This window comes from Drosophila albomicans, chromosome X (assembly GCF_009650485.2).
Source record: "Drosophila albomicans strain 15112-1751.03 chromosome X, ASM965048v2, whole genome shotgun sequence".
Classification (NCBI taxonomy): Eukaryota; Metazoa; Arthropoda; class Insecta; order Diptera; family Drosophilidae; genus Drosophila; species Drosophila albomicans.
Genome location: NC_047627.2, coordinates 1,918,675 through 1,935,702, shown reverse-complemented (window position 1 = coordinate 1,935,702; position 17,028 = coordinate 1,918,675). Strand labels below are relative to the sequence as shown.

The window sequence follows — 17,028 nt, the reverse complement described above, 5'->3', positions numbered from 1 at the left end:
CAACAAACACAAAACACAAATGAGCCACTGGCCGAGTCCATGCTCGACTACAGCATACATTGAAACTGTTATACAATTTGTTATACCATTAAATGAATTACAAAATCTGTTATACGAGTTGATCGATTTCTCAATGCTGCAAATAAAATGGTGCTTTGAATAAAGTGTACTAACAACTGTTATTCAAACTGATGTGCTCTTATAAGAAATGTTATACAACTTGAACTGTTATACAACGTGAACTGTTATACAACTTGAACTGTTATACAACGTGAACTGTTATACAACTTGAACTGTTATACAACTTGAATTGCGAATTTAAGGAGCGAATTTGGAATGTTTGTTATCAGGTAACAAAAAACTCAACTGCAAACAAAAATGTTGCTCTGAGAAAAGTGTACACAGAACTGTTATATAATGCAATCTATGATATTTATATAAGAACAATTGCACATCTAACATATTATACACGCAGATAGGCGACTTTAAAGAGTAATCTTTCAATGTTTCTTATAAGGTAAAAAATACTGTACTACAGAAATATTCTATGTTGCGCTGAGAAAAGTGTGCATAGAACTGTTATATAAAGCATTTTACTTTTATTAGAACAAACAATGGCACATCTATTATACATAAAGGAATTTCAGGAGTGATTTTTCAATTGTAAGAAATACTATGCTGCATATTAAGTTTTTTTAATTGTTAAACAATCTATTATACCAAAACTTTTCATAGTTAAATAGGAAGAAGAATAATAGTAATAGTTCTAATTATAAACTACTACTTAAAGTTGACAAATTCAATAATTGTGCATTTGTAATGAAATGCATAATACAAAACGTAATATTTCCTAATTAAGCTGATATACTTTACAGATTCGGAAGTCACTTTACATAAACTTCACTGCTCACAAAACCATATACTCTAGTATTTTGCCATTTTTAATGGGAACCGAGCATGATAATAATAATAATAATAATAAAAATGCAAACGCAACTTGTCGACATGAATGGTTGTTGTCATTTCACATGTCGCTGGCTCTTGTTGTAGTTGCTGTTATTTGTTATTGTTGTTGTTACACTTACTGTAGCTGTACTTTATCGTTGCATGTGTGTGTGTGTGTGTTTCTGTATGTGAGTGTCGGTTTTTTGCTATATAGTGCTGCCCCATAGGAAAAGCATAGCATAGTTTTTAGCGCAAATCAAAATGATTGATGATGATGGCCGCCATGCAGCAAAGCTCTAGGAGTACTACAGCAGCAGTAGCTCTAGCTCATCCGCATACTATATACACACACATACACTCACACATGCACTTACAGAATGTGTTGTACAAGAGACAACAACAAGAAACACTTGACAGTTATGGCTGCTGATATACAGCAAATAAACTAAATAAATCCCTTTTTGTGTAATGTCATTTTTGTGCCACTTTGTTTTAAGGCGCCCTCAACTCACACACACACACATACACTTGTGTTCATATGTATATTTATGTGTAAGTGACATATATGAGCTAAGAGCTATGGTTACGAGCGTGTGTGCAAACATTGTGCTATTCTTTTCAATTGCAAATTGACGCTGCCCAAAAGTATGCAACACTTTTTTGCACTTCAACTAGAGAGTGAGTAAACTAGAGTGAGAGAGAGAGAGAGGGATGGAAATACTTGCCGGGGAAAGGTATGTGAAAGGATAGACGATAGATGATGATGACCACACACACACACACACACACCGTTGTCATTGGCACTTCATTAATGCTACCAAAACACACATACACACACACGCGCACAAATTAGCAAAGCGCTTACGTTTATGCCCATTGGCCACGTTTAAAGCATATTTGGCCAGCCATTGCCATTGTTGTTGTTGTTGTTGCCGTTGCTGTTGCTGTGGCCGCTGTTGCTTTTGTGGTAGCGCTTATTGTTGCCCCGCTGCCTCATTAGGCAGCCAAAGTCTGTGGACGAAGCTGCGGCTGCGGCTGCGTTTGCGTTTGCGGCCATTCAATACACGAGAAACAGCTGCTAAGCACTTGGCAATCCACACACACACACACACACACATACACTCGCGCACATTCTCACGCAACAATAGCCGTGGCAAGGCAGCTGCAATACACTGGCTATTCCCTATTGTTGCCATTGGCATTGTGGTTGTTGTTATTACTGTTGCCGCTGCTGATGTTGCTGCTGCTCGTGAGCTCAACCCCAAATGGATTTCCTTAGAGCTCTCAATTTCTTGCCACAACGTTGTTTGGCTTCACAACTCCCATTGACAGTTTATGTTGGCTCGTCAAAGTGCTCAGTTTAGAGGCAATCAAATTACATAGTATCCCTTAACCGTCCTTCCAGCCAAAATCGTGCTCTCTAATCAGTGACCGCATCGCATCGCATCGCAACGTCAACAAAACGTCAACGAGTCCGTTGGCTGACCTTACTCTATACTATATAAAGATGAAATGCTAGCCAAGATTATGAAATTTGAAACTCTTTTCATATGTAAATTCCATCCATTGTACTTTGTATATTTCAAAACGAAATGCTGAATAGCATTGCAGACAAAGCAGCGTTGGGTACATCGAACTTCGGGAGGTTGCTTAGATTAAACAAAGATTGCACTTGTAACTTTAATTTTTATTTGGTATTTAATTATTTGGTATAATAGATCAATATTGAACTGGAAAATGGCAAATAATTGTTTACTATATGTAAACGAAATATATAATACGTCTTTACATTTAAAACAAACAAGAAAGCTACAGTCGAGTATGCTCATCTGTGAGGTATAGCGGGTATCATATCATTTTGAATATGAAAGCAAAACAGTGTGGTATTATTCTCAAAATATACTACAAAATACTAAAATAAACAAAGGACTATTTTTTTGTATTTTAAATAGAACTACAATCAGTAAATATAAATATACCATAAAAATACTAAAATATTTCAGATTATTTGGTATTTTAAATAATACTACATTCCAAGTATAAAATAGAGAACAAAATATACCAAAATATACAAATCTCATGCAATAGCATTTTTTAAATAACTTCTAAGATTTTTATCTGATCACAATCAAATTTTTAGAAATCATAATAACTGTAATATGTACATTGATATATTATTTCAAAATTTATTTAAATCTTAGACCATTAACACAATTAAATAGTTATTAAAATTTAACAACATATTAAATAAAAGTGATTGCTATAGAGTAACATATTAAATTTACATTATTTAACAAAAATCATACTTTTTTTATTTTGTACAATTACTAATAATAATATACAACATTAGTGGAAATAAGAATATCCAATTTGTAAATTGTAAATCAAAGTGTTTTGTCGACTCAAGTGATTTGACTAGTGATTTACTAAATTGTTAATTTTAAATAACAATTTTTAATCATTTACTCCAGAGAATATATTATTACTAACTGACCCGGCGAACTCTGTTTCGCAATAAATAAATAAATAAGTCGATCTTCAAATTAATAAATTTTTTCTTAGCAAAAAAAAAAAAAAAAAAATATGATGTACATCAATTATTATTGTTTCTGCATTTCATACACGGCATTTATTGTTTGCTTATCAGCCGCAAAAACAAACATCGCAGATGGTCTTCCGACCTGTGAACATGCCACATATAATTAACTATGGGAAAAACATGGATGTTCTAGATTCAAACCACAAACTTTCAAGGATTAGCCTTGTGATTTATTGATGGTCATGGAAAATGCAAAACGGATCGGAAATTGAAGTCATATAAATTTAAACGGCAAATCGTTGGTGATCATCGGGATCGAAATGAAAACTTCGTCATCTTTGAATTCTTTCAGTATCGTTGCGTAAATTACATTGTTAATCAATTTTGTCCAATACAAACGCTAGGATGCTGTAATCATTGCTGCAATCGTATCGAAACGCTGCTCGATTCAAATCAGCAATTTCTCGTTCTGCGGCGCAAATTATCTATTTGTTAACCTCTGTTGTTCCTTCGAGCTGTTCTACCAGCTGCCTCACATTGTGACTGAGAAGTACGAAGTCGAGTCATACTAACGCGGCCCTGTTCACGTGCAATTTCTTGTTCTTCTTCAGTTTTTACCATTGTAGTTTTTCGAATTCCTCTTGCATTACGGTTTTGCCGGGAAAGATTCGACCTTGGTCTTGGCATTAGTAATGAAACTTCACTTCACCTAAATCTAAGTAGCACATCAGTTTGGCTTGATTCAACACAATGAAAGTTAAACCTTCTGTTTCTATTTTGACATACATGTCATCGCAATACTGCTGAAATAATCGAAACAATTAGTAAGTGATCTGTGAGACCATTTTGAGCACCCCTGTTTTAATGATATACGTGCGAAAAAAATTTCAGCTCACAAATTTTCAGCCATATCGGTAAAGCCGTTCTTGAGTTATAAATAGTGTAACTAGCACGACTTTCTTTTATAGATATATAGATTTTCATATAGTTTAATTACAAATTGAACACTCTTGATGAATTGATGAAATTTTGTAGATATGTAAATGTGAAGCTTCATTACTGTTTTCAGCAAAAGCACTGTCAAAATAGTTGGTCTTTTCGAATCCACTGTAAAAAGAGATCTGTGCCACATAAAAGTGAAATTGAAGTGAAATTCGAGTGAAAGTGTTTTTAAATTGATTGCTATAATAATTAAAAACTGATGCTTAGACCTGAAAGCTAACAATAATAATAAATAACAAATTTTTAAGTTTGTGCAAATGAATTTAATTTACTATCACTAGTTATCAAATATAGCGTATTTTGCATTTAATTAAAGTAGTCAAGTCAAATAATAGCAAAAAAATATTAACTTCAAATATACTTACTTATACATAAGTATATAAAATACAGGATTAAATACTAATTTCTATTTATTAATTAAGTTTTTATCAGTATGATTGAATACATTATTTGAAATTAATAAAGCAGAAAATAAGTTAATTTTTATCAATTTTATTAAGTTAAATTTTTGCTAAGATAACAAATTATAGCTTTGCGACTTTCCAACTTGATTTTAATTGTGAATAATAATAGTGAAATCAATTGACAAATGAAAGCAATAATTAATCGACTTGCAATAGCCTTCAGCAAAAGTCACTCTCAATGCGATTCAGTTGCATTGTGAATTATGCAAATTGTGACATATATTCTTGTGACTTTTGATTGTGTGTCTCAATATTTATACTAATTTTGAATAGTTTGCATTTTGAATTAAAGTGTAAATACGAAAATGCTAAATAGCTGTGAGCGTGTTTAAGAAATGAGTCGACTTGTGGCAAACATTCGAGATTTCTAAGTGGAAAGGTGCAGTATGCTGATGAAGAAGACACTGTTTAGTGTTTTGGAATAGTTAAGCAGTTAACCTGTCATATTAACTGTCATGTGCACTGTGAGCACGGAACAAGGAGCACGGTGCGTATACATTATTTGAGACATGTCTCGTCGCTCGTTTTTCACTCATGCACTGAAGCGATATATTCATTTTATTGCATTAAACTGTGCTGTGCACAACACAGGCGAAATTCAAATTACACACACACACATAGATAGATACACTATATGTGTGTGTGTGTGTGTGTGTGTGTAGGACAAGCCCTCAAATTCCTTTGGGGCTTTGCCAGAGTGCAATGTCTGTCAACACTAATTGTTGGCTGCTGTCGCTGCCGCCTTTTGCTACTCGCTCTCTCTCTCTCTCTCTCTTTCCTTCTCTCACTCTCTGTGCATGTAAGCAGGATTTACACACACAGATACACACAGAGACACACACTCTAGAGTACACATAGGCGTAATCAGTTGAATCGCATCAGCAGGCAACAGGAATGGGAATGGGAATGGGAATGAGGCAACGGCTTCGGTTCTTCTCCTTCTCAAATGTGTTTGTGTTTGTGTGCGAATGTGTCTATGTATGTAGTTGTTATTGTCATTAGCTTTGGCACCCCAAGAAAATGGCGACAGAGACTTTGGCCCGTGGCCGTTTTCGGGTGCGAACATAACACAAATGCTAACCAGGCCAACACACACACACACGCAGACGAAGACAGATGCGCGCATTCACATACATATAGTACATGTGTCTACATATGTTTAATTAAATTGGGTCAAAGCAGTTAACTCACTTGTCTTTGGATTATGTTTGCATTCCACCTAATCTGAGTCTTAGCCTCAGTTGAGTATAATATACGCACTCATATAAGATACGTCTCTCCCATTTTCTACCGCCAACGAAGCTTATCTTATGTGTCCTGCGTCCAGTTACGATCCCCCTCCCCCCCCCACACACACACACACACACACACACACAACGAACGAACTTCAACTCCACCTCCAACTCCAGCTAGGGCTAGGAACAATAACTTTAACTTTAGCACTAACTCTGACTTTTCTGTGTGTGTGTGTGTGTGTGTGTGTGTAGATGTAGATATAATAAATTGCTCTCGTGGCTCGCGCCGTATAAAATCAAATTATTGTCTGCATTTCTGGGCGTCCACAAAATATTGTCTTTTGCGAGTTTATTAAAACTTTCCACAGCAAGAACAACGGACAGCAACAACAACTAGCTAACCAAGTACTACATACATACATACATATATGTGTGTCTCAGTCCCGGACTTGTTAGTTGGCTAAAAAGTTGTGACCTGTTGCCACATACCAACATACCTACACACATACGCACTCGCATATGAATTCAGAACTCTCATTCAGAGTCGGAGTCGCACTCGAATGGCGCAACTTTGCACAATTCTCAACTTTGGCGAGCTTCTTAGCTAAATTGGTTAATTAATTGGAGTATGCTGACTGGGCCCTCTTCGTAAATGGCGACTGCAAGATGTGTGTGTTTATAAAGACTATAAAAAAATTATTAAACTGTTATACAAGTTGAAATGCGACTTTAAGGAGTGATTTTTTAAAGTTCCCCTAAGGTGATACAAAAATGTACTGCAAATAAAATGATGTGTGGAATAAAGTGTACTGAGAGGTGTTATGCAATCTGTTATACTCTTCTTATTAGTAGAGCTGCACGTCTGTTATACACATTGATTTTATAATGTTCCCATAAGGTGACAAGAAACTATGCTATCAATTAAATGATATGGTTAATAAGCTATGACTAGAATTGATATTCAATCTGTTATACTTTTATTTTATTAGAATAATTGCTCAACTGTTATACAAGTAAAAGTGCGACCTTAAGAAGCGATTCTTTTAAAGTCCCCCCAAGGTAATAAAACTTTTACTGCAAATAAAGTGATGTGCGGAATAAAGTGTATTAAGAAGCGTTATACAATTTGTTATATTCTAATTAGAAGAGTTCCACAACTGTTATACAACATGTTAGATTTTACAATGTTCCCATAAAATGATAAAAAAAACTATGCTGTTAATAAAATGATGTAATGAATGAAGTATACCAAAAATTATTATTCAATCTGTTTTACTTTTATTTTCTTAGAATAATTTCTCAAATGTTAAACAAGTAAAAACGCAACCTGAATAAGCGATTCTTTTAAAATTTCGCCAAGATAATACAAATTTTTACTGCAAATAAAGTGTATTAAGAAGAGTTATACAATCCGTTTTATTCTAATTAGAAGAGTTGCACAACTTTTATACAAATTGTTCGATTTTTCAGTGACAAAAAACTGTGCTGTTAATTATGTGGTGAATAAAGTATACTAAGAGTTAATATTCAATCTGTTATGGATTTATAAGTACAACAGCTCTTCAAGTGGAAAAGCGACTTTAAATTGCGGTTTTTAAAGTTCCCATAACGTGATATATTGTAAAAAAAAAATATGCATGGAAAAAAGATATGTTATACAATCTGTTATACTCGTATTCGAACCATTCCACAACTGTTATACAAGTTGATTGGTTTGATAATGTTCCCGTAATGTGGCAAAAACTAGGCTGTTATACAAGTTCATCGATTTTTCAATGCTCTCATGCGGTGATAAAAAACTATGTTGCAAAAAATGCACATACAACTGTTATACAAATTGCTGTAAGAGTTTAGTAGAAGAACTGTACATACATATGTTATAGAAGTTGAATTGCGACTTTAAGAAGCGATTTTTCAATGTTTCCATAGGGTATCAATAATAATACTCGAAATGAAATGATGTGTTGAATAAAGTGTACCTAGAACTGTAATTCAATCTACTATACTCTTATTACAGCAATTTCACAATTACGTACTATAAAAAAATAGCGATCCAAGGTAACAAAAAACTATACTTCACAAAAAAATGTTGCTCTGAGGTAAGTGTACGTAGAACTGTTATACAATCTATACAAATGCTCTTATTAGAGCAATTGCACATCTATTTGTGATTTTTCAATGTTTCTACGAGTATAAGGTAATAAAAAGTATGCTGCAAGTTAAGCGTACTTAACAATCTGTTATACCATAACTTGAAATACAAAAGTATTCGATGCTATCAAGCATAATTGTCATAGTCAATGATCTTATGCTTTTACGCAATGTGTAATTTAACTTTAAAAGGGCCTCTGGTCAAGCGTATTGCTTAACATTTTGATTTTACTTGTGTCTTGTGTCAATCTGTCCTAATCGCTGTACTCTATGCATGTCCTTTTAATTTTGCCACAAAACTAAGCCCCTTTTCGCATTCGTCTTTGAGCATTTGTCTGCTCGTCCGTCCATTGACAGCCAACAGCCAAGAGAGAGATAGAGAGAGTGAGAAAGGGAGGGAGAGAGAAACTTGCGTAATCCAATGAAAACAAGCAGCTCAGTTGCCATTGATAAGAGCCAACTGCTAGGCAACTGATCCGAATGAGTTTTTCTCTTCTTTTTTTGTTGAATGTCAATTTGTGCTGCCCAAATATGATAGCAAAATAATACAATAAATAAGAAAAGTATTCGAGAGAAAACAGAATTGAGGAAATCAAATTATGTGTTTCATTTCAATGAAGAAGATAGTTTGGCCCTTTTTGCTGAAACTAACTGAGAGCCGCACCTGGCTAAATTCATAGCTCATTCTGAGATGGCAATGGCATTGCGGAAGGCTTAAGTTCCTTTTTGGACTTTGCGTGCTCTGCTGTGTGTTGTGTGTTTTGCAAATACTCAGACATTTAAATTTTGCGGTCGCATTTGGTTGTAACTTGACAACAATTTGCCGTCTGCAATTTACAGTAAAATTTTATGCATAATTCCCGTTATGACACTTGCGGTGCTCCAATACACACGCACACGCACACGCAAACACACAACATGCACATACATGTGGTTGCAGCAAAAACATCTGCAGATACTCGTACAGATACATTTGCTGATTCAGTTACAGATACAGATACAGATGCAGAGGACGACGACGCATAACTCGAATTTCGCACAGAGACTCGCACTAATTTATGTTATCAGAACACTCGAATAAACCACCGAAATGCCAAAGTTCTTGCCAGTGCACTTATTTCTCTTGTTTGTTGTGATTGTTGTTGCTACTCATGGCGCCAAATAATTTAGATTGATGTGCCATTGTGCCCCGTCAACTGCAGCCAGAGACCACACACAACAAGCAGCTGCAACCACAAGAACTAGCTACAAAATGTTGCATATTGTTGTACTGGCTACGAAAGAATGGATAATATTGTAAATGTTTGTAACACGTAGAAGGAATCATCTCCGAGACGATATCGTCATGTCCATCTGTCTGTCAGATGTCAGACAGTCTTTATGATTCCTAAATTGCGATCGAATAAAATTCTGTAATAATAATCGCGTAGAGTAAAGTAGAGTATACGTAGAAACTTAACTGAAATACGCTTATTGAATAAGAAAAAAGTAAAATAATAATAAAATGTAAAAAAGAAACAATCAAAATATAATGGAATTTTTTGTATCTTATAAAAAGATTCTTGGTTTTAAAACTAAGATTTTTTCAGTGTATCCGCTAGGAAAGAGGGGTATCATAACTTTAATTGTTTTATGTAAAATTTAAGATTTTTGGTGAATACTACCGCCAATCCTTAATTCCTCAAAATTTGGTTGCTTTGTTTAGTAAGCTGTTATAATTTGTACTCTTTGGTTTATTTTGAATTTAATTGTATACCGATATACCAAATATAGCAATCGGTATATCTTAATATTTTTCAGTATATTATTTTGGTATGTTTATACCCGCTACTCATTGGTGCCTGCAGAAAATAAAGTATATATATTCTTGATTTGTGTGAACAGCCGAGACGATTTAGCCATGTCCATCTGTCGATTTTTGTAAGTATAGTTAATGAAGCCTATTCACTACAAGGGTTACTTGTTTTGCCTGACATTTTGGTATATTTTGAAGTCTATGGTATATTTTTAATGTAATATTATATCAATATACTAATGTTAGCCTTTATATTCTAGTATTCGGTATATTAATTCGATAAATTTTAAAAAGAATACCTGTTTTGCTTTTATTCAAAATAAGTAGCGGGATTTCAACAGTCGAGCACACTCGACTGTAAATTTCTTACTTATTTCTAATCGATCTGCATTTGCATCTGCATTTTCATGTATAAGCTGCAAGAGCTTTAGCAACTTTTAGATATAGCTGTAGACTGTTTTTTGGTTAACTGCAAAAGAAGTAGAAAAGTGAAAAATGAAAAGCAGAAAAGTTGAAGCGTAAATTAAATATAATTAATATCAAAGTACACACTCGTAATTACAAATTGCCCCGACCAAGTGGCTGTCAGCCGTTGTTATCCTTTAAGTCCCCGGACTTAATGCGACTGCTGCCTTTGATTTTTACAATTTCAATTAGCGCTAAGCGCGCCAGCCGCCCGCCAAATGACTGCGCGTAGAACAAACTGTGACAATGTCTGTAGGAAAGACAGAGAGAGAGAGAGAACGTAGAAGAGTGACAGCAGTTGGGAGTTGTGGAAAGCAGAAGAAGGAGGAGAGGGGTGGGCGGGGTTGTGTTGTGTTGTGGCAAATGTGAGCCGCTTGTGGCTGTTGCAAGGATTTACAGCCGCTGATTATTACATAACAGGCAAAAGTAAATTTCAACGTTTTCCGCACGAAATTTATGTTAATTTCAATGGAGCTGCCACCGAATTGAAAGCATGTCAGTTACAGCATTAAGCGGGGAGAGCTGTGCCCCACCCTCCAACCCTCAAGCCCCCACCATCAACCCTTTGCCATCAAATGTAGTTCAGGGATAGTCAACTAATCGCTATGCATGCTGCCTAAATGTTGCTTTGTTCGCCAATTTCAGTTGAATGCTGCCAAGCCAGAGATATGCCAGACAAGAGAAAGAGAGAGGGAGAGGGAGAAAGAGAAAGAGAGAGCAGAAAAGGGGGAAAAACTATTTTAGAGGCTTTAAATTTGCTACGAAATAAGCAACAAATTCATGCAGCTATTTTTGGCTTGCAAGTCAAATTCTTGGTAAATCTCTTTCTATGTGGCGGCTATTAATCAGTCAACCGAATGATTTGTGGCAAGGCTTCACGTTGAGAAAATGCCATTTTCAATTTGATTGACATACAAAGCGCAGAGCAAAAATAGGCGTAGAATTTGTGTGAACTTTCGCCGTACGAAATTCATTTTCAATTAGACTTTCTCTAAAAACAAAGATCTAAAATCAAATGTGGCTCTTAGTACTAACAATTTTTATTTAAAAAAAGTGCCAAAAATATTAAAATCTTAAAGTTAGAAAACACTTCAAAAACATTGGATAAAGACCAAGTTTTTACACAGAGAGAAAAAAATGTAGATTTAATAGTAGCTTGCAAATCTTGATTAAAGGTTTTTTCGATCTTAGGAAAAACAATCTTGAAATAAGATTTTTAGTTTGAAAAAATCTTAAATCAAGATTTTTATCTTAATTTTGCATTTAAATATTAACATCTTATTTTATTCATCTCGATTTAAGAATGAACCTTCGTGGTTAAATTTTGACATAATAAAATCTTGATTCTGTGTATTAATAAGAAAAAAATAATTTATTCTTTTAATACCACAAAACTTATCATATGTAAACTTCGAACATATTACATTATTTTTCATTGTATTTTCCAACAATGCGAATTAGCAAATTCAGTTATATGTTAAGCACTCTACTTACGAAATACTTATCATTGAATCCCACAGCATTTGAACCGACAACAACTTGACTATCTGAGCTATGGGCAAAAACAGTGAAAGTTCGATAAAAACTTTATGGATTTGTACCCTCAGTTTAGTATGTTTGATCTAATTTTGAGTATTTGACATTTTGAAGTATAATGTTCTTAGTTTTAATAATTTGTGATCTTATTTTAAATACAATTTTTCAGATGAATGTTCTTCATTTTGAGAACTGTTCTTCTTTTCTGCGAAAAATATTTATAAATAACAACGAGTAACATTGGCATCGAAAGATTGTTGCTATGTTAGTCATAGGAGAGTAAATAAATAAAATATTTATATATTTCTTTTATCTTTTGTTGCTCTTTTCACGATAGAACTCATTTTGGAATTTCCACAGAAATGTCTATTAATAGCAAATTACAATACATGTAAAAAAGTGTAATCGCAACTCGTCAGTCTCCGCTATCTGTTCACGCACTCGACAGAACTGTGAACGTATTTTAGGGACTGTTCGATTCCTCTGGGGATTCGGATTCTATGTCCATAGTTGAAATTTTGTTTTCAGCTCATTTACTAGTAATTGCCGCTGATAACTGTGACCTAAACAAGAAAAAACCCCAAAAACAAATTAATTGAAAACTAAAACAAACAACAAGATGCACAAATGCATGACGACAAGATATCCTATATATTAAATTAAGAAATATTTAATGATGATATTAAAATATAATTTGCATAACATCTGCAAGTTCAAGCAAACAGATTTGACTAAATAAAAAGCAGATCAAGAATCTTCTAATACTTTATTATAAATATCCTACATCATAAAAAAATTTATGAACAGTCGTTAGGGATTTGACCCCAAACTCAAATTCTTACACAGAGAGAAAAAATCTCATTCAATTTAATACATTTAAATAAGTATTCAACATTAAAGAATTAATTTTCGAATCTATTATGGAAATGTGTTAAATTCGAACGAGACAACAAATTCTTAAATACAACTGTATTATTAGATTCGAAAATAGTTCAAGATTTATGGTTTATCAATTAAGAATTAATTTCACATCGTAATTTGAAAAAAAGTAATGAAATTTCAAAGAGAACAAAATTTGTAAAGATGAGATATATATATAAAGATATATTATAAATTCCGGATTGTTTTCATATCAAATTCAAAATTATATAATGTATATTCGCAACAATTATGGAAATGTTTTAAAAGGGAAGAGATTTTTAACTAAGACGATAGAATGAGATTCGAAAGTAGATCTAGATCGATTGTTTATCAATTGAGAATTGTTTGGACATCATATTCATGTAACTAGAAGTGAAAAGTGGTGAAAGTGCAAAGAGAACGAAATTTCTTAAATATAAAATGCAATTTTATATTAAATATTAAATAGAATTTCAAATGAAATTCATGATAAAATAATGTACTCGTATTGTAAATAATATTATTGGATCTTGTTTTCTTCACAAATGTGTGCAAAAATAAGGTTGCGATTTTATAGAATTTAGCATGAAAATCTTGATTTAGGATTGTTACAAACTAATATTGAAAAATATTCTTCTTAAGATCTTAAATAAAATTTTTTTCCATCTAGATTTATTTCTCTCTATAAATGTGAAATGTATTCACGATTATAGCAAGAATACAAAAGTATTAAAACTAAATTAAGAACTTCTGTTACTCAATTACTTGAAACTACTTAAAATTTTTTTTCTAAAATGTATAAAAATTGTTTATTTATTGTACCTAGTTAGTTGAACAACATTCAGAAATAAAGGAAGTAAATTAAATTCTGAAAAAATAACGTTTTAAAATAAAGTTGACAATTTTGAATCAAGATAGTATGTTGTCAAAATAGAATCAAGAAGATTTATTGTAAAATCAAGATTGAAAATTTACATGTTATCTTGATTGCCCAATCTCAAATCAGTATTAAACAATCTTAAATTTAGTTTGTATAAAATATAATAAAAAAATAGACTGCGTGTTTTTTTTTATATATTTATTGTTACACATTTATATATTAGTTACAATTATAAGACCTATTTCAAGGTTCTTTGTAAGGTCGAAAAAATCTTACATCAAGTATTTATTTCTCTGAGTAGTTCAGAATAAAAGAATGGAATAATGGACTTGAAGTTTTCGCGAAGTGTATTCCAGATACACTAGAGCAGGAGGAAGCAGAGAGAGCACAGATATGAATATAGCACGAGCAGGTGCCGTTGATAAAGTCCACAAAAGCAGAGAAAGATAGCCGAGAGCATTGAGCATCGAATGTCGAGTGTCGAGTGTCGATCGTTGAATACCCGCCTGACACCGCGTGGCACAGTCGCAAATGCAGATAGAGAACCCAGATTCAAAGAGTGTCCAAAGTGTATGTGCTGGACACATGTGTGGCGACTGTGATCATCAGTGCACGGTCGTGGCCGCAAACATATGGCTGTCTACTGTCGTCTGTTAATGACGCCGGCAACGAGTTAGATATGCGATTGTCGATCAATTTCGATGAATGCGACGAGTAATTATGACTGATTATTCCCACAGGGATTCACTCAATGCTCTTGTTGTTGCTGTTGTTGGTGTTGTGCCGTAGAATACACGGCATCGAGAGTTCATTTCATTTCTCAGTCGAAGTCGGCAATCAAGCGTGACCAGATTTAATTCCAGCTCGTATGCATAAATATTTGGACAGCGCCGTGGAAGCAGCTCATTTGTTATCATGGAGTTCTTTGCGACAGGCGAATTCCAGCAGCTCTACAGCCAACTGGATGACTCGACCATGCCAATGGTTGCTGACGATGGCGATGGCGATCTCTACGATGCTTTTCCGCAACACCAACACCAACACCAACAGCAGCAGCAGCAGCCACAACAACTGTTGGAGCTGCCTTCGGCTAATAATCTGGAATGTTGCTATGCAGATGTTAACTTTGGCAATGGCTATGAGCCGGGCGGCATGGATTACTATGGCATCATAACACTCGATAGCAACAACAATCACAATCACAATCAACTCAACAACTGTGCGGATGATGCGCTCCTCTTCGACTTTAGCCACGATCCGGATGCAACGTTAGTGTCCATTTCATCAGCATCTGCATCTGTATCTGCATCTGCATCTGCATCTGCATCGCCGCCAGAGCTCAGCGATTGGGAGCAGCGACTGCTTGATCATTTTGTGGAAATACCCGAACTAATTGACATACTTCCCGAGCGAACGCCGCTCTGCACGGACATGTGCGACAGCTTCCTCCAGGAGAGCAACGACAATCTGCGCCTGGCCACGCCCACTTCCCCAGCTGCGGATACGCCTTCATCGGCTGCCGCTGTGCCGCTGCAGCTCGGCCAGAATGCCGCCGGGGAGAAGGGATATCTGTGCACCTTTGGCAGCTGCGAGAAACTCTACGCTAAGCCCGCCCACCTCAAGGCCCATCTCCGTCGACATCTCGGCGAGAAACCTTACGCCTGCAGTTGGCCCGACTGCAGTTGGCGCTTCTCCCGCTCCGATGAATTGGCCCGCCATCGACGCTCTCACTCGGGTGTCAAGCCCTACAAGTGTGACTACTGCAACAAGTGTTTCGCCCGCTCCGATCATCTCACCAAGCATCGCAAGGTTCACGAGCGGCGTCTCCTGGCTGTCACCAGATCCGGCAAGCTCCTGCCCAACGGTTCGCTGCCCCAAAGTGTCTACGCCGTGCGTCCGGGTCGCAAGCGCAAGAATCAGCTCTGACAACACATCCAAAAGTGTGCTGTCCAAACTGTTACTGAATCTTGTTTTGTGCCTAAATGTGTAATGAAAAAGCGAGGCTGCAAATGAATTGAAGGTGAATAAAATATATTAAATTCAATTACAATTTAAAGCTAACTAAGTAACTAGATAAACATTATAAAGTACTTGATAATTTAAAATTGTATTGAAAAACACTAAGTTAATATACACAATTAAAAAACTGTCAACCGAAAAGATTAAAATTAATTGTAAATAAGAACTAAATTAATTACTAAAAGAAAACAGTAAATAATAAAATTTAATTTTAAACAAAACACATTGCATTTTTTATAAATGAACATACATTTTTTTATAGAATGAACAAAATTTTATCATTTAATCGAATCATACCCAATTCATAAAATAAAAAAATTCATAATGATAAAAAACATAATATAATACAAAAAAAAAAAGTTCTAATATCAAGATTTTGGTCTTGGTACTACAAATTTTGGTCTCAAGAGAATATACAAATCTTAATGTTAGAAAACATATGTTAATTTGATGATCATTTAATATAAGATCCTAGTTCTTATTAATAAGAAGAACAAATCATAGAGTTCACCTAAAATAGTATTACATATAAGTTAAAAGAAATGTTATACTCGTATTATATTTCATACTTATTAATTATTTTATTTTATTTCATTTTATTATTTTATAGTTTAATTATCGCATTCGGATTATTCAGTTGTATGTTGATCGCTCCACTTATAAAATAATTATCATCGATTCGCGCAGCATTTAAATCCAGGACATTCTCTTTTAAACTGCAATTGAGAATGGTTCGCGGTAACTAAAAACTTTATAGGAATTTCGATGGATTACAGAATTTTGTAATCTAAATCTTTTCTTTTTGAAAATTTGGCATTTTTTTTAGACAATTGTTATTAGTTTTAAGAAATTGTTTTTAAAGTTAACTTTGTGCGAGATTTATTTCTGACGTATGTTCTTCATTTTAGAACATTGCTTTGTTTCAGTGTAGTTGCTTTGGTTGACAATCTTTTTTTTTTTTTTTTTTTTAAGAGTTTTGTAGATCTTTCATGTCGAACTATTTGGATATTTCAGTATATTTCGGTATTATTTTTTTCAGTTTTTTTTTTCAGAATAATACCGCGAATAACACTGCTTCTATTGAAGTGTGCCAAATG

The 17,028-nt window shown here is 34.3% G+C and overlaps 1 protein-coding gene across 1 annotated transcript; it reads left to right on the top strand.

Moving 5' to 3' along the window:
* Nucleotides 1-14,166: 14,166 nt before the first annotated feature.
* On the top strand, nucleotides 14,167-15,983 carry LOC117572218 (Krueppel-like factor luna). Its single transcript, XM_034254898.2, has one exon. The coding sequence runs from the start codon at nucleotides 14,828-14,830 to the stop codon at nucleotides 15,836-15,838; it is 1,011 nt and encodes a 336-aa protein (XP_034110789.1). The 5' UTR covers nucleotides 14,167-14,827; the 3' UTR covers nucleotides 15,839-15,983.
* The last annotated feature ends 1,045 nt before the right edge of the window (nucleotides 15,984-17,028 follow it).